Source organism: Ambystoma mexicanum, chromosome 1q, assembly GCF_040938575.1.
Source record: "Ambystoma mexicanum isolate Mex_15411 chromosome 1q, UKY_AmexF1_1, whole genome shotgun sequence".
NCBI lineage: Eukaryota > Metazoa > Chordata > Amphibia > Caudata > Ambystomatidae > Ambystoma > Ambystoma mexicanum.
The window spans coordinates 1,303,978,213-1,303,999,037 of NC_090922.1; the positions used below are offsets into that span (position 1 = coordinate 1,303,978,213).

At 45.1% G+C, this 20,825-nt stretch overlaps 1 protein-coding gene across 1 annotated transcript in view; it reads right to left on the bottom strand.

Annotated features, from left to right (window-relative positions):
- The window catches only part of LOC138522289 (cytokine receptor-like factor 1), a 134,082-nt gene that overhangs the window by 30,729 nt on the left and 82,528 nt on the right, over nt 1-20,825 (bottom strand). Inside the window, exon 5 of the mRNA XM_069635390.1 lies at nt 10,296-10,444. Within this exon, the coding sequence (XP_069491491.1) occupies nt 10,296-10,444 (149 nt within the window). The remainder of the gene's footprint in view (nt 1-10,295; nt 10,445-20,825) is intronic.

The window sequence follows — 20,825 nt, forward strand, 5'->3', positions numbered from 1 at the left end:
ACGTCATGACAACTTCTGGGAAATCACTGTGTAAACAAAGCGATTGCTTCAACGAAGAACCCAAAATGTTTGTTTGAGCAAAAAAAACGGGCTCCTGATCTTCAACATTTGCAATGCCTCCCTTACAAGCATTGTAATCATTGCATTGATTATGGGATTATTCCGATGGTCTCTGCAAGTTTGTTGTTAAATAAACCTACTTTGTAACCTGTAAAATGGTCACGTGTTCTTTAGCATTCCACTGTATTATTTAGAAATGTAAGTTATTAGCTTGTATGTCGCTGAATGTTTATTTACAGGTTCTGCGTCACGCCACGTACTTGTATTTTTTGCAACATACAATGAAAAGGGAAGAGGGGCTGTGTATGCAATAACCGCCTTCCCTTTCTATGGCGGCCATCTTGAAAGAGGATTTTCTTTTGTGATCCGCACTGCCAAAGTCGCCTCGGATTACAACAAGACTATTACTGGCAAATATTATTGCGTCTATGTACTTTACTGAGAAATATGGAGTACGTGGAGTGTATGCAAAAACATTTTTTTTTTCCATTACACTGTGAAAGGTCGTTATTAATGCATTATTATCTTTGTTTACAGGTGGATTCATTTTTTGCCACAGCAGCCAATAAGGCAATTTGTGAACGGCATTGAGCAAAAAGGCTCCAAACGGTAAGATGAGTGGGTGTATGTATGGCAACAAATTTTGTTCGTCTGTTATGTGCACGGTAGCGACACAGTTTCTTATGCTTTCACATTACACCACTGCTGCTGTTTCTTAGGTAGGAAGGCTGACTTTAGCTGATGTCTTTTCCAAATAAGTAGAACTATCACTACCAATATATAATCTGTACTGCATTGGCAATCGCTGTATACCAATACGTGTTGGCGTTGTGTAAGGTAAATTTTGAAGGTGGACGTTCCTACATGATTATAAAATCTATTTCCACATTGCCCAACAGGCATACTTCGTTCAGGTAAGTGTGTACTGATTCTGGGACATGCAACGCTGCTGTAAGACAGTATACTTTCATCGGCATTTTTTGGAAGGTGTATACCGTTTACCAAACGACCCTTTCTAAAGGGGCCTTTTGGTTATGTTGCACTACCAAAAATCTGTGACATGCAGTACAAAATTTTTTTCTTAGCTACACCTTATACTTAAATTGTACAACTAAAAACCTGTACAATTCACTAAAAAAATAAACTTTGTTAAGGGGACGTTATGATTAAGTTGCGCTATTACACACCTGTCAGATTTTCTAAAAAAAACTACACTAACGCGAGATAATACAAATGTGCCTTTATGGTTCACAGTAAAAGCGAAAACCCCCTGAAATTCGCCAGTTATGGTAAGCTAAGCAACCAAAACTCGCGCCACCGTGCACTGCTAAGACTGACACCCAGGACATCAAAGATGACATCACAAATGTCATTGATGACATCACTGCATCTTGCAGCTAGTGGCTTGTGGCTCACGAAGGACGAAACTGAGGAGACCGGCCCAAGGGAGTGGACTGAAAACTCAAGTACGAGGTAAGAGATAAGACTTGCGGCGCGCCCGGGGCCTGCAAAACCCTCCCTCTGCTCATCTTCAGCTTGACGCTATTGACTAAATATTACACAGGAAGGGTGGCGAATGCTGAAGGGCTGCTCAACGAGACGCCATGTAAAAATGCGCGAGGAGTCAGCCTTTGCACAAGCTCCCAGTCGTGAAGATTTAACGACGGATAAAGTTCCAACAGGCTCTCTGACAGAGAGAGAGAGGGCAACAAACCCAAACATGCCCAAACTCTGCAGCCTTACAAACAACCTACTTCTTATATAGAAGAAGCCCGGGGTAACAAGAAGACAGAGGGGGTGACGAGGGACATTACTGCTTCACACTCACTGAGCAGGACGGTGTCTGAGGACCTTCAGGGCCACGAGCGCTGGCCAGCCCTATGGAACACTCGTTGGCACCTGCGGTCGCATTAGATGAGACAGCCAAAGTTCCACCACTGGATTCTATCCAAGGTGTAATTATATCACCGAGAGCAGCCTCAAAATTGAATTCACCAACCACCGAAGAGGTTATGAATACCTCCACGACCAGGAGCAAGACACATTCTTAAGTGCACGCTACTACACCAGGGGAACACACAAGTGCCCCCCCTCCCTAAGACCAGCTTAAAAGTGGTGTCTTTACTGGGAAAGGTGGAAAATCTGGGTATACCGTGTACAAGGAAGTTGAAAACTCCAACGACGACTTATTCTGGAATGCCCTATTACTTGGAATTCCTGGATGGGTACAAAGAGCAGCATAAAGGCTTGAGAGATACCTCCCAGGACTCCAATCAGTTGGAAGCAGTGTTTTTCAGGCTATTTATGGCTGATGGTGTAAGTTCACACTGGCAGGAGGTGCCTATTCCTCCCAAAGGCAGTTTGCAGCCCTCTTCTCAAACTGCAACATTCAACACTCTTGAAGACCAACACTCGGCCATAGTGGCCCACCTGTCTCGGGATATTGTGGACACGAAATCGACAATAGACTGGAAAAGAAGGTTGAGTGGTTCATGGCAAAAAAAGGCTCATCATCCCCAGGGTTCTTGCCAACCATGGCGGATACAAACAGGGCGGCAATAGACCCATGTGGAGTCTCACAAATCTCCCAGTCATCCACCTTGGACTCAGAAATTCGCCAAAGGAGTCCTTCCTCCTCGTATTCTGAGATTAAAAAGGATTTGGAGCCTTTCTGTGAGGTACTACAAAACAGGATTGACAGAGAGGTGGAACTGACAGTTCAGTGGCAGAATCGACTCGCAGACCGAGCACGAGGCGAAGATGCAGATTAATCTGTCTTGATGGCTTTGGTCCTTGAAGCTTTGAAATGGACATGAGCATGGCAACAAAAAGAGCTGGTGTTGAATGATCAGCTAAGACAAGGATTTCAGACATGTCCAAGAGATGATGAAAGAGCCAGCGAGGATGAGAAGAAATCCCCAGTGAAGGCACGGACACCATTGGGCCAGTTCAATGAGATTTACGAGTCTGGCATGGTTTCTTCTATTCAGGAGCCCAATGACCAAAGGATGGCCGGAATTCAGACGTGTCAGGTGCATGAGAAACAGTGCACATATAGAAAGGAGGTGGATGTGACAAGCCACTCCTTGGAGCAAGACAACCCAGTTGAGGTTCTGGTTGATCTAACGAAAGAACTGGTTCCCCCATTGACATGAGGTACCAGGATTTCTTTTCTAATTTTTTGGCAAAGCAAATACTGCAGATAAATGGAGTAATCAGAATTTAAAAAACTAAAATGTGTCAGTGAGGTTCAAACCAAAATCAAACGATTCAAGAGCCTTCCTTCAAAACCTAACCACTCCACAACCGAATAAAAAGACCCTAGTGCAGATCCAAAGAAGACTAGAGCTGCCCTTGCTTAAGTCCCAAAGATGATGAATGCCCTGCCTCTGGCCCTTCCTTCTCAGTCGCAACAAGAAAGTGAAGATGTAGATTTACTACACTTACTAGATCTATCTACTTACTCAGAGGGCCCAGAAGACACTTATCCAGAGGGTCAAACTCCAATCCTTTCCTGAGCAAAGACAGTGGTCGAAGTGTCGAAAAGAAGTAGTGGAACTATGTTCCCTGCTGGCCTGCCCCTGCTCCCCACAAACCCCATTGCCACACCACCTCCCACACACAATACACCTCCCCAAACACTTGCACTTGCTGTTTTAGGGAATGTTCAGTGCAGTGGACTGAAAGTGCAAGTTTCAACTTCTTCCTACACTTTTATTTTAAAATGAATCCATTCCGGAACGGTTCCTTTTTAAAATAAAAGTATAGGAGCAATAAAAGGTAATTTAAAAAAGTACAAGAGCACCGCTCCCAACCGCTCCCGCTCACTTCGACCAATGACCAAAGATTGATATTCCTCAAGTTTGGCCTGCTAAGATGATCACAAGATAAGGAGGGAGGAGTCCTCCACTTCTGGCGACTACCAGGATCTTGCAGACCCAACAGCTTTATTTCAAACAATGGATGAAAATAGACATCTCCTCGCACAGAACGTTCTCCTGGTTAATGAAAGTGCCAAGAACACAGAAGGAATGGAGGAATTTCATCTGTCAGAACCAACAGCTTTATTTCATACAATGGAGGAAAAGAGACGTCTCCTGGCATTGAACGTTCTCCTAGCTAATGAAAGTTCCAAGAACACAGAAGGATTGGAGGAATTTTATGGTTCTGCTTTAAAGACGGAAGCAAATTTGCAATCAGCAACAAGAATGGCCCCGAATGGGAGAGTGGTGTTTCATTTTCTAGTGGGGCTCCCAGGGTGGAGAGACGATCCCCGGATGATGTAGTTAGACCTCATTATAAAACATTGGTGAGGATCGAGAGGACCATCCCCTCCAAGCACGGCTTAATTCTTAACTGGAGGAACATACTGAAGCTGTTGCATTGTACCCTCAGACTGCGTAGTATCAACTCAGAGGAAATTAAAATCGTCCAATGTGTGAATGGATCACGTCTGGACTGGGTGATTCTTCATTTGTCATCAATGTGTATCAAGAACTCTCTGATGGAGGCTGCATCTGACTTGTTGCCATTGGGGTTTGAAATCTCAGAAAACACCCTCTCCTCCGAAAAAGAAAGCCCCTCTTCTCAGGACGCCAAGGAGGTCCATCAGTCTCATAGCCTTTTGAAACTTCAAAGCCTGGGTGGTGGCCCCAAGTTTCAGCCTTTGTCCACCATTGGAAACCGAGAAGCGCCATCGACCAAGGAATTTCAAAATCCAGACTTCAAGATAACAGTCAATCTAACGAGTGGCTGACTGAGGAATGTTCCAGCAGATGGGCAATACACGGCCCCCCTTGACTCATATCAGGAGTGGGTGTGGCTAGCAGGATCTCTAGCACACGCCCATATTCAATAACAGCCAAGTGATGCACATCATCGCCTTTTTAGTATCGGCTCCTGGAATACAAGAGGCTTTTCACATCTTTTCAATGAAGAAGCCTCAATATTAAAGCAACATAATATACTCAGCCTCCAAGAGACATGGCTCAGTAGCGATCCCATGTGTTATGGATATGAGGTCTACACCAATCATCCTATCAAAGGGAAAATCGGAAGACATTTAGCTGACCTTCTAACCCTGATTAAAACGGGACACGGGTTGAAAGTGTTCAAAGCAGTAAACCCAGATCCACACATACAAATGATGGTTTTAAAAAGAGAAATGGCAGGAACAAGGCCTGTGATCACAATAGTGGTGATCAACGAACCCTGATAGGATAGGGGATGACCAATTTGTCAATAAAGTGTTATCACTAATTGATGAGGCATACCTTGAAACAAAGGACCCAAAGATACTAATATGCGGTGATCTCAACATTAAATGCCTTAATAAAGAGGGAGTGCCCCTTTGAAAGGAGGCCCTGGCCAAAAAAGCAAAAACATGGAGATATTCTGGCTAGCCCTACATGGATGAAAGGTGGCCAGAATGAGGGATTGGACTGCTTTTTAGTAACAGGGAATGTAGTCACGCCAAGCACTTCCTTGAAGGTTACACCGCTAGATAATAGTGATCATCACCTCTTAACCTTATCTTGGAATGATAAGAGCTCTTGGCCTGAGAACACAATGAAGGAAATGGTGGAAGTAAAATACACAGGGAATCATCTCAGAATTCCTTCAAGAGTGGTTGCTAATATTGTGTGTCGATATAGACAAGACAAGAAAAGTGGAAGACCTGGCCTTGAGTATGGTGGACTGTTTATTAGATTCTGGACCAAATCGAACAAGGATTGGGGCTAAAAATCTACACTCTTATGATAAAAAAGTGAGGGACATGAAGAGAGCCTAATGAGCTGACTTAAAGAAACTAAAATACTTACAGTCACCCGATAAACTAGCTCTCACAAAAAAAACGCAACAGAAATATAAGAACTGGATTATCTCGTCTAGGGCTCTGAGACAACAAACAGATGCCGAAACATTATTAAAATTAAAATATTCGAGGGATCTATGTGCACTACTCAACAACAACACTGTTTTTAAATCCGGAAAGCACAATCTTGATGGTAAAAGAAGCAAAGTGAATGTCCCATTTTTCTTCTTTATTCGCTGACTCAGAGAAAGCAACAAAGGAAATATTGCCCCAGACACTAAGAAAGTGGACAATTGACTTTGACCGTGATGACACTGTAACGCAGATTAAAAAATTAAATGTTTTAGGAGTGGCTGGCACAGATGGGCTTAATAGTATTGTGCTCAAGCAAAATCCAGAAGAATGGGCGGATTTCTGTTATATTCTTTTCAATCGCATCCTGTTGGCTGGGGAAATTCCATCTTTTTGGAAATCAGCCCTAATTGTTCTGATATTTAAGAATGGTGATCGAAGCGATCCAAACAACTATCAACCGATCGCCCTTCTGGACTCAGTAGGGAAAATGTTTGCATCAATCTTACTGAGGGATTTAAATCACTGGGCCAAAACAACTGGCCATATTGATGAGAAGTAAGCTGGCTTTGTCAAAGGTGTGGGCACAAATCTGAATCTTTTTCTGCTAAATGTATTTAAGCAAAGGGTCATGGAGACTAGAACAAAAATATACTTGCCATTCATAGACCTTGAGAAGGCCTATTATAGTGTTCCAAGAGAGCGCCTTTGGGACAAACTAACATCTTGGAAATGTCCGGGGGATCTCCTGGATGCAATCAAAGCCCTGTACTTGAAACACCACAGTACGAGTGAGGCTATCTAGGGAAGTTACGCTTCCGGATAAAATTCCATCCTCAAGAGGCCCCCACTTTATTTAATCTCTACTTATCAGATCTTGTAGACTCACAAAGGGGGATCAACGGTTTTCCACCAAAGATATATGCACAAGAGCTCCCATGGATAATGTATGCAGACAAGTTGGTTTTGATTGACCAGTCACTGATCGGTCTACAACGGCGTCTGAACCGGCTAATGCTATTTATAGAGGAAAATGCTCTCAAGATAAATGTTTAAAAAAACAAGATAATGACATAATCCTGTGGGTAGGGGAGTAAAAGACCTACATTTTGCTGGTGTGGGGGCTCTGAAAAGCTAGAGTGGGTAGATTCAATATCCTACCTGGGAGCAATTATTAACTTGAGTTCAATTGAGAAACAATGAGCCAAACTAAACAAACTACAGCTTATTCAAAATAAAGCCCTTCGAGCGGCCCTTGGATTAAGGAAGTCAGATCACATCTCAAATATTAGAAGAAACCATCACTGGCTCCCCATCAAAGCCAGGGTCACATTCAAAGCCCTGTGCGTCACATTCAAATGCATCCACTCTTGTGTCCCCATATACCTCAACCACGCCATCACCAAAAAAGTATCAAAGAGGCCCCTCAGATCTAACAGTCAACTACTCCTAGCCATCCCCCGTTACAAGACAACCAAGGCAGGAGGCAGTAGTTTCCAATACCTCGCACCCACATATTGGAACACTCTTCCCCACCCCATCAAAAATGAGCAAACGTTCTCAGGCTTCAAGAAATCCCTGAAGACGTGGCTATTTAACCAAGACTAATATCCCCTTCCATGCTTCAGGAAATATCACTGTACTGAAGCCCTGCATTAAATGTCTTTGTGTATGATTATTTTGTATTCACATGCACTGCGCCCGATTGGCAATCTCTAAGAAATGTTTTAACCAAGCTGTCTGTAACATCGCCGTGGTACCCAAGGGTTTGGGCGAGTAATAAAGGCAATAAATAAATAAATAAATAAATAATGGATGGAGGCAATAAAATACAAGTGTAAAAGCTGGACTTCACAGGCACAAATCTTCCATAAAAGATATGGGAGATATTCAGTAACACCAACGATCACCTTCTATATGCAGAAGGTGGTACCCATCCTCATATATGGAGCGGAAGTAGCCACATCCCTCCCAGTGAGTTTCTGGGAGAGGATGGAAGGCGCCTTCTGGAAAAAATTACTTAGACTTCCTAACTGTCTCCCGAACTCGTTCATCAGATATGAGCTTGGACTGAAATCCATCGAATCGGTTATCCGATGGAAGATATTGGCACTATACCAGAAATGTACTGAGCCAGACAGACTTGAAACTTGGGAAATCTTAAAGAATAGAGATCTAATTGGTAGAGACCGCATTCCTGATGGCTGGAAACATGACTGCATGGAAGAACTGAGCAATCTAGATACAACCTGGGATATCTTGGTGAGAAATCCCGGGAAAGTAAAAAAACAGACCATGAGACTAGACTGGATCGGGAACCAAGCCAAAGAAAAACATACAAAACAGCACTTACGCTGGAGCTTGATAGCAGACCTGCTAATCAAGCCCCCGAGTACCTCTCGAAATTCCCTAGTCCAAAGTATTGGGACCTATTCACGAGGCTAAGGCTAAATATCCTGCCAACAAAGGAGGTATTAAATAATAGCAGGCAACCAGATGCAACGGGCCCTGTATGTAGGTACTGAAAGGTGCAAGGGGATAATCGAGTCATTTAGAATGTCCCAAATTGACCCCACTGATAATGAAAAATCTATGTGACTCCGGGGCTAAATTCAAAACACTAACAATGGAAGAATGGTGGAATATGTTTTGAATTGGGGAAAATTTGCCAATGATGTTTGCCGCATTGAAATTTGTTGAAACTGTTTTTTATGATGAAAAGAAACTGGAAGATTTGTTTTATGAAAGGTTTGTAATAAACCAATGCATGATAAACAAAATGAAAAAAAATAAAAAAAATGACTTGTCTATCACCTTGAGGAAATGCCTTTTATTTTGTATTCAAGATTCTGCTGGCCATAGGAATAACAACACATTTAATGTGTTCAAAAGGCAGGGTGTATGGTACACATTACCCTAATGATGTAATTACATTCCAGTTATATTGGTTCCATGTGATGGTACTGAAATATGTTTTACCAAGCTGATTTTACTGACATTTATTGTGGGTAATTTTGTTTTTTAGTTTTGGGGGGGTCCCTCCAAAGGACCCTGTTTTTTTCTAGTTGTATCCCCACCCCAACTAACCTTGTGCCCCTTTTAACGCTGTACCCCACCCCAGTCTATTTTTAAAAGTACCAGAACAAGAATTTGTCAATATTTTTTCAGTAAATCATTTTTCAGTAAAGACATTTCGGTAACATCACTGGATAGCATTATATTAAGTAATCTTCCCGGATAATCAGGCTGGGGGATAAGCAGTGATAGGTACACAGACAATTGGTGAACCACTCTGCAGAATGCTTGGGGCATCAGGTTCAAAATTTCATCTTAATTACATAACTTACATTAGTGGCTAAACTGCCACCGTCACAAAGGGACAAAGGAACAACCAAGACCCAGAGTTTCTGGTTCCAGAATAGTTGGCACCGAGCCAACAGGGAGTTGAAAAGCTTTCAGGCAATGTGGTGCCCTTTATAGAGTTCATGTGTCAACAGGTTTGGTCTATTACTTGCCCAAACATGCTCCATTCCCCACATGTGAGTTAATCCAAATCAGGTGCAAGATGTAATGACTAGTGGCTTGTGATAACAGGAGAGAATCTCTTTTCAAGATTCAGGCAGAAGGTGAGTTAGGTGCAAGAGTTCAGAAGTTAATTGGTGTAGGTCAAAATCTGTGATGGGACTTTATTTTCCAAAATAGATGAGGTTTTGACATGAAGGCAAGAAGGGACATCAAGGTTTCCTCAATGTATCTACAAACCAGTTCACTGTAAGTAGTTCCAGTGTACTGGAAGTAATGTCTTCCACTCTGTATTGACGCTGTTGCCATCCCATGATGTCATTATGATACCCGAAGGGCAGTGGTAACCAGATCTACAGTGAAAGGGTGTACGAGACACTTTTACTCCCTAAAAAACAGGCAAATACTCCCAAAATGAAAAACAGAGTGTAAAACCCCCTCCCAGCAAAAACCAGGAAACAACTAACAGCCTGTCCCTCTCCTTTCACCCACAGAAGTCCACAGATATATTTGGATCAGTGACTGCAGAAGGAGCTCCACTGTTATTACTGTCTGATCTGAAAATGCATGTATTCATGTGCATGCATTATAAGGTGTGCTGAAGTACTGATAACAAAGATGGGGGCGATGCAGTTAAAAAATCCTATTTCTGGGACTAAAAAAGACCCACATTGGTAATGGGAATTATTTCTTTTACTCCCCAAAAAATAATTTAACACCAGCTTAAACTAATACTACCACTTACAAATATTGTCGGGAGCATTGTGGTGCAACATTTGACAAATTGTAAAAGATAGCAAGAGAGGGAGACATTGGAGAGACTCACCAGCCATTCATAAGACCCTTCCTGCAGATACCGTAGTTCAAACATCAGTGGAAAAAAGGAGGTGCCAACACCAGGAGGGTACCCCCATTCCACGTGCAGATGCGTGACATAACCATCGCCAGTGAGACTTACCGGGGGTTCCGTTTGGGCTAAAAGTTAAAAAAGAAACATACAAAAATGGACTTAGATCTTAAGTACTTATTTCACAATACAACAGCGAAGATAGATTTGACCCAGACAATGTGGAATCTATGGGTATTGATTTGGATCAATATCTGGGAATTAAGAGAATAGCTAAAACATACCATATAAGGTGCGCGGATTGTCAATCGCACTATTGTACCGGCTAGAATGAGTTTTCCATATGAACATATTAGTGTGAACCGTGTTGTACCATTAGGCGCATGTCTTTAATTTCAATTTTTAGCATTTACAGAAGCATTAGAATGCTCTCAAGCACATCACAATTATACATATCCATTAGTTAACAACATTATATTGCACCATGAGACAAAAGAGCATATGAGACCATTTACGTGTCTTTCAGTGTATGAAGCAGACTCCTCCCAACTAGACATTACTTAATACATGCCATATTTGAACACGTCCAGCGCATGTGCGTTTTGGACATTATGGGCCTCATTACGAGTAGCGCGGTAAAAATGGGGTCATTACCGGCATGGCGGAACGAGCTGGTCTGTGCTCGTATGACCCCGCTAATAGCGGTTGATTACGAGTACGCGTGCACGCGCGAACCCCCATGCCGGTAATGGCCATACCGGCATACCGCTAAAGGCCCTCCAACCCCCGATAGCGCCATCACGGGACCTGCCAATACCGGCACTGCCTAGGAGGAACCCCTAAATACCAACCCGGTAATACCAACATGCTAATACCGGGCTCATAAAACCGGACCCGGAAATAACATCATCGTGTCGGAACGGGAAATGGCTCGGCGGCCATCTTTAAAAACACAATCCATTGCCATCCTCCCTAACCACCAGTTGATACCTCTTGAGCTCTGTGGCAATACTTTGAGGATGCCCAAGGCTACCCGGAAGACCACCCCCTGGCTGCGGAAACAGCGTTTCTCCGACGCTGAATTGAATATGTTAGCGGACACTCTTGCTGCACATGCAGACCTCATTAAATCCCATGACATGAAGCGTGAGGTCCAGCAGAAGAAAAAGGACATCTGGCAGGAGGTAGCCCGCAAGGTGTCGGCTGTGGGGACCACCCCACATACTGTCAGGGACTGCCGTAAGAGGTGGAACGACCTCCGCTTGAGGGTCCGCAACATCATGGCAAGCAACAGGAGGGCGGCCATGGCCACAGGCAGGGGTCCCCACTCTCCTGCAAAAATGATGCCCTGGGAGGATACTGCAAGCAGCTTCATCGATTCAGAGTCAATCGAGGGATTCGGGGAGATGGAGATGGGTGCGGCACCATCCCCAGAAGGAGGTGAGTGACCCTGCACATCCCTGTAGGGGAAACCATGACGTAGCACAAGTGATGTGGAAGAGAATCTAGGCAAGGCAATGCATGTCCCTACACCCACATCAACATATCCAAGTCCAGATTGCGGCCCAAACGCTGCCACACAGAAATGCATGCTGAGTGCCAATCCCATAACCAACACACAGCCAACACACCTGGACCGGGCCCATGTAACACATCACAACAAACTCCAAATCAACAGCATGCCACCTGCCATGCAGTGAATGCCAAAATACCCCCTCATAACACCCTGTGTGACACAACTGTAAGACATGAATGCATGAATGAATGAATATTGAACAGCACAATTGTATGCCTCTGGCATGTAACACCATCACTGATGCCCTGCATCTCTTCTACCCCCCAGGCACCGATGAGGAAGATGCCAGGCAAGAGAACACTGTGAGGGCATCCACGTCCCACCAAAAGAAAAGGGCTACCGCCACCACCACCTCCATGGCAGACAAGCAGGCCACACCCATAGGCAGTGTGCCTGACCGAGCCGAAACACAGCCAACAACACCTGCTGCCAGTGTGCTGGACACACTTCAGAAGCAGCAGCCCACACCCACACCAGTTGGAGGGGAGTCCCTACATGCGCCGGCCACCACCGAGGATGACTTGGATGGCAATGTGGACCAGGAGGGAGTCACAGAAGTGACATGTCCACCCAGCCCAAGCCCCCGGTCCACCCCCCAGCCCCACATCGAGCCCTCACCCACCTACAGCAGTGCTGATCCCTGCCTCCATGACTTGGACCTGAGCACCATCGAGGAGGACAGCACCCAGAATGCAGGCCCCGTCAGTGCACCACCCACCAGTCCAGCTCCCACAAACAGCCTCGAGTCACGCCTGTCGAGGGTGGAGGCCCGACAGGAGGCCATGTTGGACCTCCTGCGGCAGTACATTGCCGATGGAGAGGAGAGCAGGCGGGGAATCGCCACTGCCATTGAGGGGACCACAGCGGCCATTGCAGCAAACACAGCCGCTGTGAATGCATCGGCTGTGCTCATGAGGGACTGTCTGGGGGCAGTGACACAAGTACTCACTTCAATCGTGCTCCACATGCAGCGGCCACGCCTTGGAGCAGGCGTGGAACCTTCCTCCAACTTATCAAAAGTCACCACACCACACCTGCATCCTCAGTCCCCACCAGCCCTGGGCGCCAGACCCGAAGGAGTGCACGGCACTCCGAGATGCCGCCCCCGGACAGCAAAAAGTCCCGGAAGTAGTGTGGGCAGACAATGGGAGTGGGACACATGGTTGGGGGTGAAGGGGAGCAATTTATGGAGTAAATTGGGGTGTTTTGGGGGTTTGTGGGGTGGGTTTGGGAGTTCACTGGGGGTTTTTGGGGTTTGTTGAGTGGGTTTGGGAGTTCACTGGGGGTTGGGGGGGAGTGGTCACATTTTTGCTGTTTGAACTAATACACCCGTTGTGTGAAAAAACATTCAATGGCTGGACATTGTTCATTTTGTGTGTATCCATTTGATGTGTGACGGTGTTCAGTGGCCAACTCCCAACAATCCCTGTGTGCATGTCCACATGGACCCAGTGTGTCACTGACACATGTCTATCATAGTCCCTGTGGTTCAGAAGTATTTGTGAATCAGTGCTTGGCGTACTGCATGGCCATCCCGTGCATCACGTACTGGCAGGGGGGCTACTTCACCTCCGTCTCCATCCTCATTATCCTCACCCGGTGCATGCATGTCAATGTCAGGTGGCAGTGGTACATTTCTCCGGACGCACGTGTTGTGTAGCATGACACAGGCCATGGTGATCTTTGCGACCTTCTCAAGCCTATAAAGGAGTGCCCCACCAGACCTGCTTAGGCAGCGGAAACGCGCCTTCAACAGGCCAAAGGTCTGCTCAATCACAACACGGGTACGGATGCACGGGCACAGGGCTAAGTAGCCACGGCCTCAAGGAATATCCTCCATCACCTGCAAGCGAATACAAATAGGTGTGTGTCACTCTGAGCTGCCACCTTCAGGAGGCACAGTCATGGTCGCAGCTATTTGGTGTGGACATTCATATGTCCCTGTACGTATGCAAGGATGTTCACTAGATGCATACTATACTGCTATGAGGTGGGGTAGTCTGGATGGCGTTCAATAGATGATGAAGGGTGTTTAGCCTCCCATTTATGCTGTGTATTATACACTGTGCATGGTCACACCAGCCACATTGCCACAGTTGCAATCCTGTTCAGTCATGCATTGCTTGACATATCCATGGTGGCGTGGTTGTGCCTCTTACTTGTTGTCATCGATATGCATAATTGGTAAAATGTTTGCCAGTGATGTGTCATTTTGGGTTTGGGAGATTCAGGTCAGGAGTGTATAGCTCTGCATGCATTCTCCAATCACCGTCAATTGCCACCCAGGTGGAGTATGCATCCCCCCTTTCCCACACAGGTGGAGTATGCATCCCCCCCTTTCCCACACAGGTGGAGTATGCATCCCCCCCTTTCACACCCAGGTGGAGTATGCATCCCCCCCTTTCCCACCCAGGTGGAGTATGCATCCCCCCCTTTCCCACCCAGATGGAGTATGCATCCCCCCCTTTCCCACCCAGATGAAGTATGCATCCCCCCTTTCCCACCCAGGTGGAGTATGCATCCCCCCTTTCCCACCCAGGTGGGGTATGCATCCCCCCCTTTCCCACCCAGGTGGAGTATGCATTCCTATACATCAGTAGCCCATTGCACTGCCATGGCCCACTCAGGCAACTCACCAAGCAGCCAGGCACGTGGTCCAGCATGTCACTGCATGTGATGGGGTAGCGTAGAGTTACGCAGCACCATGGCATCATGTGTTGATCCGGGAAATCGGGCGCAGCATTGTGTGATGATCTTGCCGGAGACACATGCCATTTGCACATTGATAGAATGGTATTGCTTGCAATTGTGGTACACCACCTCTATGTCATGGGGGACTACTAATTCCACATGGGTGCAGTCCAGGGCACCAACACAATTGGGCATGCCTGCCAGTGCATGGAAAGCTACTTTGGTGTCGGCTATCTCCTGGCCAGTCCGTGGTAAGGATATGTGGGTGCTTGCGTGCTTCAGGAGGGCATCCAGCACTTGGTTCAGCATTCGTGAAAATAGTGGTTGCGAAATGCCATGCAGCTGCCCCACTGTGTGTTGATAGGTGCCTGTGGCAGGAAGTGGAGCACAGACACCACCTTTAGTAGCGGGTGATGGCAGTGCGTATTTCTATGAGGCTGCCAATGTCGTTGGGTATCATGCCCACCATGGTGTTGATGGTGTTCCGGTCCAACCGGTACAGGGTGTGGATCTGCTCAGGGGTTAGGTTGAATCGACTGGGTCTGATGCAAGGGATTGGTGGCTGCCTACGAGGCACTGCTGGCTGCGCTGGTGGTAATTGCTGGCCCTGTCTCGCCCTCCTTCTCCTCCTGCGTCTCCTCTGTGCTGCCTTTGGTTGCTGCTGTAGTTGTTGTTGTAGCTGTAGTTGTAGCAGTATAGGCATGTCCTCCAGCGCCATGATTGCAACAGCTAGTGGTAGCATTTTGGTGTAGGAAGGGGTGTGGTGTGTGGGTGTACTCATTTTATACTGGCCCAGCCTCCATTGACTCCACCTGTGATGATTGTGTGCACCTGTGGCAGTTGGCTTGATTGCCGATTGCTGTTTGCGAGTGGTCCGCAATGCCTGTATGGCCACCATCGTGCAGCCCCTGATTACCAGCTTCGGGATGCCGGTATTTGCATGTCCGCGTGGGTTGTGATGTCCTCCTATTACCGGCATGCCAGTATTTGCTCCCCGAAGGGGCGCGTGTATGCGCCCATGCCGCTATTAGAGGCACCGTTATTTAGGGTGCAGCTAATAGCGGGTTGGCGGGTCATAATAGAACGGAGCGGTAAGCGATGCCGGTAATCCTTTACCGGCATCGTTTTTCCCTTACCTCCAACCTCGTAATGAGGTCCTATGTGTTGTACATTAATGTCGAACACATATGAGCATTAGACACTATAGTGTCCACTATTTCGTTAGTAACACATGCAAATCATACCATTGGTATTTCATTATAGAGGCCCTTAACTCCATCGCAGCTTGCCTCGATGGACCCATCCAACTCTACAGACTGCAACCTGTATGGTTGTTCGTTACTGGCTCATAGGATAAGAGAATGTACATGTCACCTGACATTAGACTACTGTCTGGATACTTTACAGAATATCTTTATTGAACGGATGGAGCTATCAGCTCAGTAGAGATACGTCACCTATGAGTTTATAGATCGGGTAGATACAGGTCGCACCATTCCAAGATGGCCGACCTACGAGCCACAATTAGCCTCTCCTCTAGCTTCTATGACAATGCGTTGTTGTCACTTTATCAATCACTAGCCGGCACGCCGTTGCGCGGCATACACGATTGGACGCCCTGGCATAGATCTTGGTAAGCTTTCAGGTGCGACCTTGCTCCCAAGCGATTACCTTGAGGCATATATTATTTTAACTACACAATTCGCTTTGACTTGTATATTTCTCTAGACTATCGGTAGAATTTCAATTCTATGCTGGCGACGATCTGCTTTGAGCACGCCGTGAATCACCAGTGACCTTCACTGTTTAAATAGAGCCTCACATCACTGGTAACCTCCTGCCACCACGTCATAGCTAGAGTACAACTCCAGCCTGTATTATAGTGAATGTCATATACTGTCTATTCTGTTTTTCTTCACATTACACATAACTTCAGGCTTCAATAGCACCAACAGGTCAGCAGACAAATATTAGAATTTGCTCCTTACAATACAATACAATCCATTTCCTGCAGCTAATATGCATTCCCTTCTTTTTTGCTTCCTTTTTTCAACTCCATGGTCCGTCGGACTGTACGTATGATGCCTAATTACATGTGTACATATGCCTGTGAATTGTAATGTTTTCAATGAAATGTTGTTGCACTTAAATATGATTTTGGTTTCTCTTCACAATTATTTACCACGGTCTGTGTAATGATATGAAATTATCAAACCTAACCAGATGTTAGTACAGACCCTGACGAAAGTCATCATTTTCCAAAAAAAAAGCCCAATTATGCATCTGCTTCCAATTGGTGAACAACTTATTGACTAAGAAGACAACTATTAGTGAAATAAACTAAAATGATGCTTTTTTGGACTTGGATTACTGTTTTTTTTTTTCTTAAGAAACTTTAGAAACCACTAAGTGGACATTGGGTGTGCATCCCACACCGCGGGCTGACTAGCCAAGGTGTTCTCTATTGTACAATGCAACCGTCTACCACCACACTAAATCCTAGAGCAGCAGTCTCTACATTTGTAGAAAGTAGCAAATGTCCACTGCATGCTTTTACCCGATCGGTCCCTGGCCTGGCCTCTTCCTCCAAGAGCATCTGGGGAAAGTGGGTGAGTGAATGGGTGAGTTATAGAGTACACAGTTAGGGATTACATTATCTTTGGGCCTTTTTCGGCTTCTACATGTGCAGCAATCAGGCACTGCAAGAACGTAAATTATGAACGCATGCCTTTTTATCCCATTTATCCATCTGTCCAGCCATTCATGAAAGAATCTGTATATTTGGTCGAATAAAAAAACAAAACAATGGGAGAGTTGATGGAATTTCATATAACTGAAAATGTCTATCAAGTCTCCCTTTCAGTGCCATTACAACGAACAAGGTGAGCAGTGGTGTTCTCTGCACCCTGGTTCAGTGTAATGGGTTGCAGGGATGTCCCCCGCTTCCAGAAAATAGACAGTTGGAAAAAAGAGGACCCTGCGGCGCCGGTTCCCGATCCCGGAAGTGAAGGGAACAGGCATTGCAGGGATACAATGAGTTGGCGGCACACAGAAAAGTGTGCCGCCGAAGGGTAAGGTTGTCTGAAATGACCACAGGATGAAAAACCGTAAGTCTCGTTTTTTTCTCCCTCAGTCATTTCAGAATCGATTAAATCATGGACATCCTTCATGAATAGATCAATATCTCTAGCCAGCTCACATATCTCAGACCTTGTGAGGCTTGGTCCCTCAGGGTTGAGCCCTGTCCCATAGTCTTCTTTTAATATATGTATGAGGCATCTGTATAAGTGCATTGGGTTAGCTTGGTAATCACGTGTCGCTGATAATCAAAAGCACAGTACTCGCCACCCAACACATATAACAGCTGTTTGAGATACGATTACAGTACTAGCCATCTCCGCCTGGCTACTGTCTACCAAATTCCCACACAGCTCAAAGTGCTTCAAGGCAATGACAATGGCAGCTAGGCACAATACAACTGTCAAATTACACATCATGTGCATTAGCAATGTGGATAGCCCACACAGTTCTTCATGTGCATCTGGTAGGAGCACATCGAATGCACATCTAAAAGTCCCACGTGGCAACACAGCAGCATCTTTATAATGTTTACTGACAAAAAGAAGTGCTTTATAAGATGTTCTGAAAGGATGCTTAAAATAAATCGCCATTTGGAACACGATCCCCTAATGGGCAGAGTTTTGGCATGACCAGGCGGGAGGCCAAGTGTGCACCCAGGATAAAAATGTGGAAATGCAACAAGAAAGGAAGGACATTTTCAGGGTAGGCCCCTAAACCCCACTTTGAGATGGGACCTGTACTTGGCATGTTCCTGTGATCCGACGGGGAGGTCAAAGTCCTAGGTATACTCTTGCTGGGTCGAACTTAGAACTGTTCTCATATTGTCCCTAGGCCTCCTTGGGAGTTTGGCGATTTGGCCAAAAACGGTAGTAAATCAGTGGTAACACAGTTACCACTGCCTTACTGTTGCATTGCCGCACCGCCGAACTATGTATGGGTTTGGAGGTAAGGTGGATGAAAAACCTCCAAAAGATTTCTTGAGGCAATTCCTCTGCCTTGCTGCCAAAAACAGCCAATCTGTGGATCCACTGCAGGCAGTAATTCCACCGACATCCCCATGGAGTCCTACTGAATCCAATAAATGGGGAATAACACCGGCTGCCACCACTTGTAATCTGGCGATAATTCCGCCGGGTCAAGTGGCGGCAACAGTAAATCCATTTGATGGTATTTCCGTGGATTTACCGCCCATTAGGCCCATTGTAAGGTGGCTCAAATTGGTTTCATGCAATGAAAATCTTGATTTCAAATCCCTGTGCCTGGTAAACACGAAAATGAAGAAAAAAGAACCAGGCCACCTTAGGTTAAAATATAGATAGAAAGAACAGCTGCTCATCTGCAGTGCACTTCTGTGCTGTGCAAAACTATTACTTGGGGCGGTGCAGTGTCAGTGTGTGTTAGCTTGCTTGGGAAGTTGCCATCCACACTGATGTCTTGTGCTTCAGGAAAATGTTGTTAAATATTGGGTTGGCAGTGTTTTGGTGCTAGAGGTAAATAGTATTTCTCTTTTGGTCTATTCATATGTGTGTATGCACATTCGGTTGGTTGGTATTTCGGGAGTGTTATTCAGTCTACTAGCACTTTTACTCCCAGGGAACTTTAGGCCCATTACAAACGTGCCGTATTTGTTAAAAATAATCGATAAGATTGGACACCTACAGTATAAAAAATTCATAGAAAGAAACAATATACTTGCGGATGAACAATCAGGCTTCCGTGATAATTATGGCACAGAGACGGCTCTTCTAGATCTTCAGGCAAACGTTGCCTCCATTATCATGAAAGGAAATCCAGCCCTAAGTATGATGCTAGATCTCTCCTCGGCATTCAATCTGATTGATCACGATCTCTTAGCTGAAAGATTAATAACAGTAGGTAGATGCTCTCCTTCTGCAGCAAAATGGTTTAAGTCCTTTCCTGGGACCTAGAATGGTGGCAGTAGTCAAGGGAAATTTCACCTCCCTTAAAGCATTACTACTCTGTGGTGTCCCCCAGGCGTCGTGTCTGTTGACCTTACTTTTTAATAAATATCTTCTCCAAATTACTGTGCGATATGCTACTTACCCTGGGTGTCAGGTTTACGAACTACGCCGATGACACCCAATTGGTTTTTATACAATCAGAAAATTATGAAAAGGATGCCCAAAGAGTCAGGGAGGTGTTCTGTGCCATACAGAAATGGATGGCAAAAAATTAATTGGCTCATAATGAAGCTAAAACGGAACTGCTGATAGTTGGTACATTGCAGAGACAAAACAAATCTAGATGATCAATACCAAAACTTTAACATTAATAACAAAAGCATTTTAGTATCTGATCACATAAAGGCACTTGGAATCTTCATGGATTCACATCTCTCCTTTAAGAGGCATGCTTCTTACCTAAAATCTACATGTGCCTTTTACTCCAACCTATTGTGGCAAATACGTCCATACCTGACTGAGCATAATCTTGCTGTGATCGTCGGTGCCATAATACATTTCAAATTAGACTATTGTAATAGTCTACTAATGGGCACGTCGAAATCTAATATAACAAAATTGCAAACAATTCAAAATGGAGCTGCCAGGGCTGTCAATGGGCTCAGCCGACGCTCTAAGATTTCAACAGCTAGAAGGAAGCTTCACTGGCTCCCGGTTGAACAAAGAATAAAATTCAAAGGGGTAGTTTGGGTCTTCAAATGCCTAGAGTGTACCGCGCCAAACTATCTTATTGATAAAATAAAGAAAGCTCCTATTAGAAGAAATCTGCGATCAAATAACAACTATGATTTGCATCAACCCCGACAACTTCTTAAAAGAGTTGGCAGTACCAATTTTAACTTTTGGGTACTCATGGTTTGGAATTCCCTTCTGTGTTCCTTAAAAAATTGTGGAGCCATCAACACATTTAAGAAACAGTTTAAGACCTGGTTGTTTGATGGAGGAACAGTGTAACCAACTCTTCCAACACCCTCTGTGCTCTTGCAAAATAACACTCTGACCGTTTCTCGATTGCTTGTCTGTTTAGTGTATGTCTGTCTTTGTGAGCGCTCTGAGGCCTGTGGGCGAACAGCGCTATTAAAAATAAATATAGATAGATAGATGGATAGATAGATAGATAGATAGATAGATAGATAGATAGATAGATAGATAGATAGATAGATAGATAGATAGATAGAT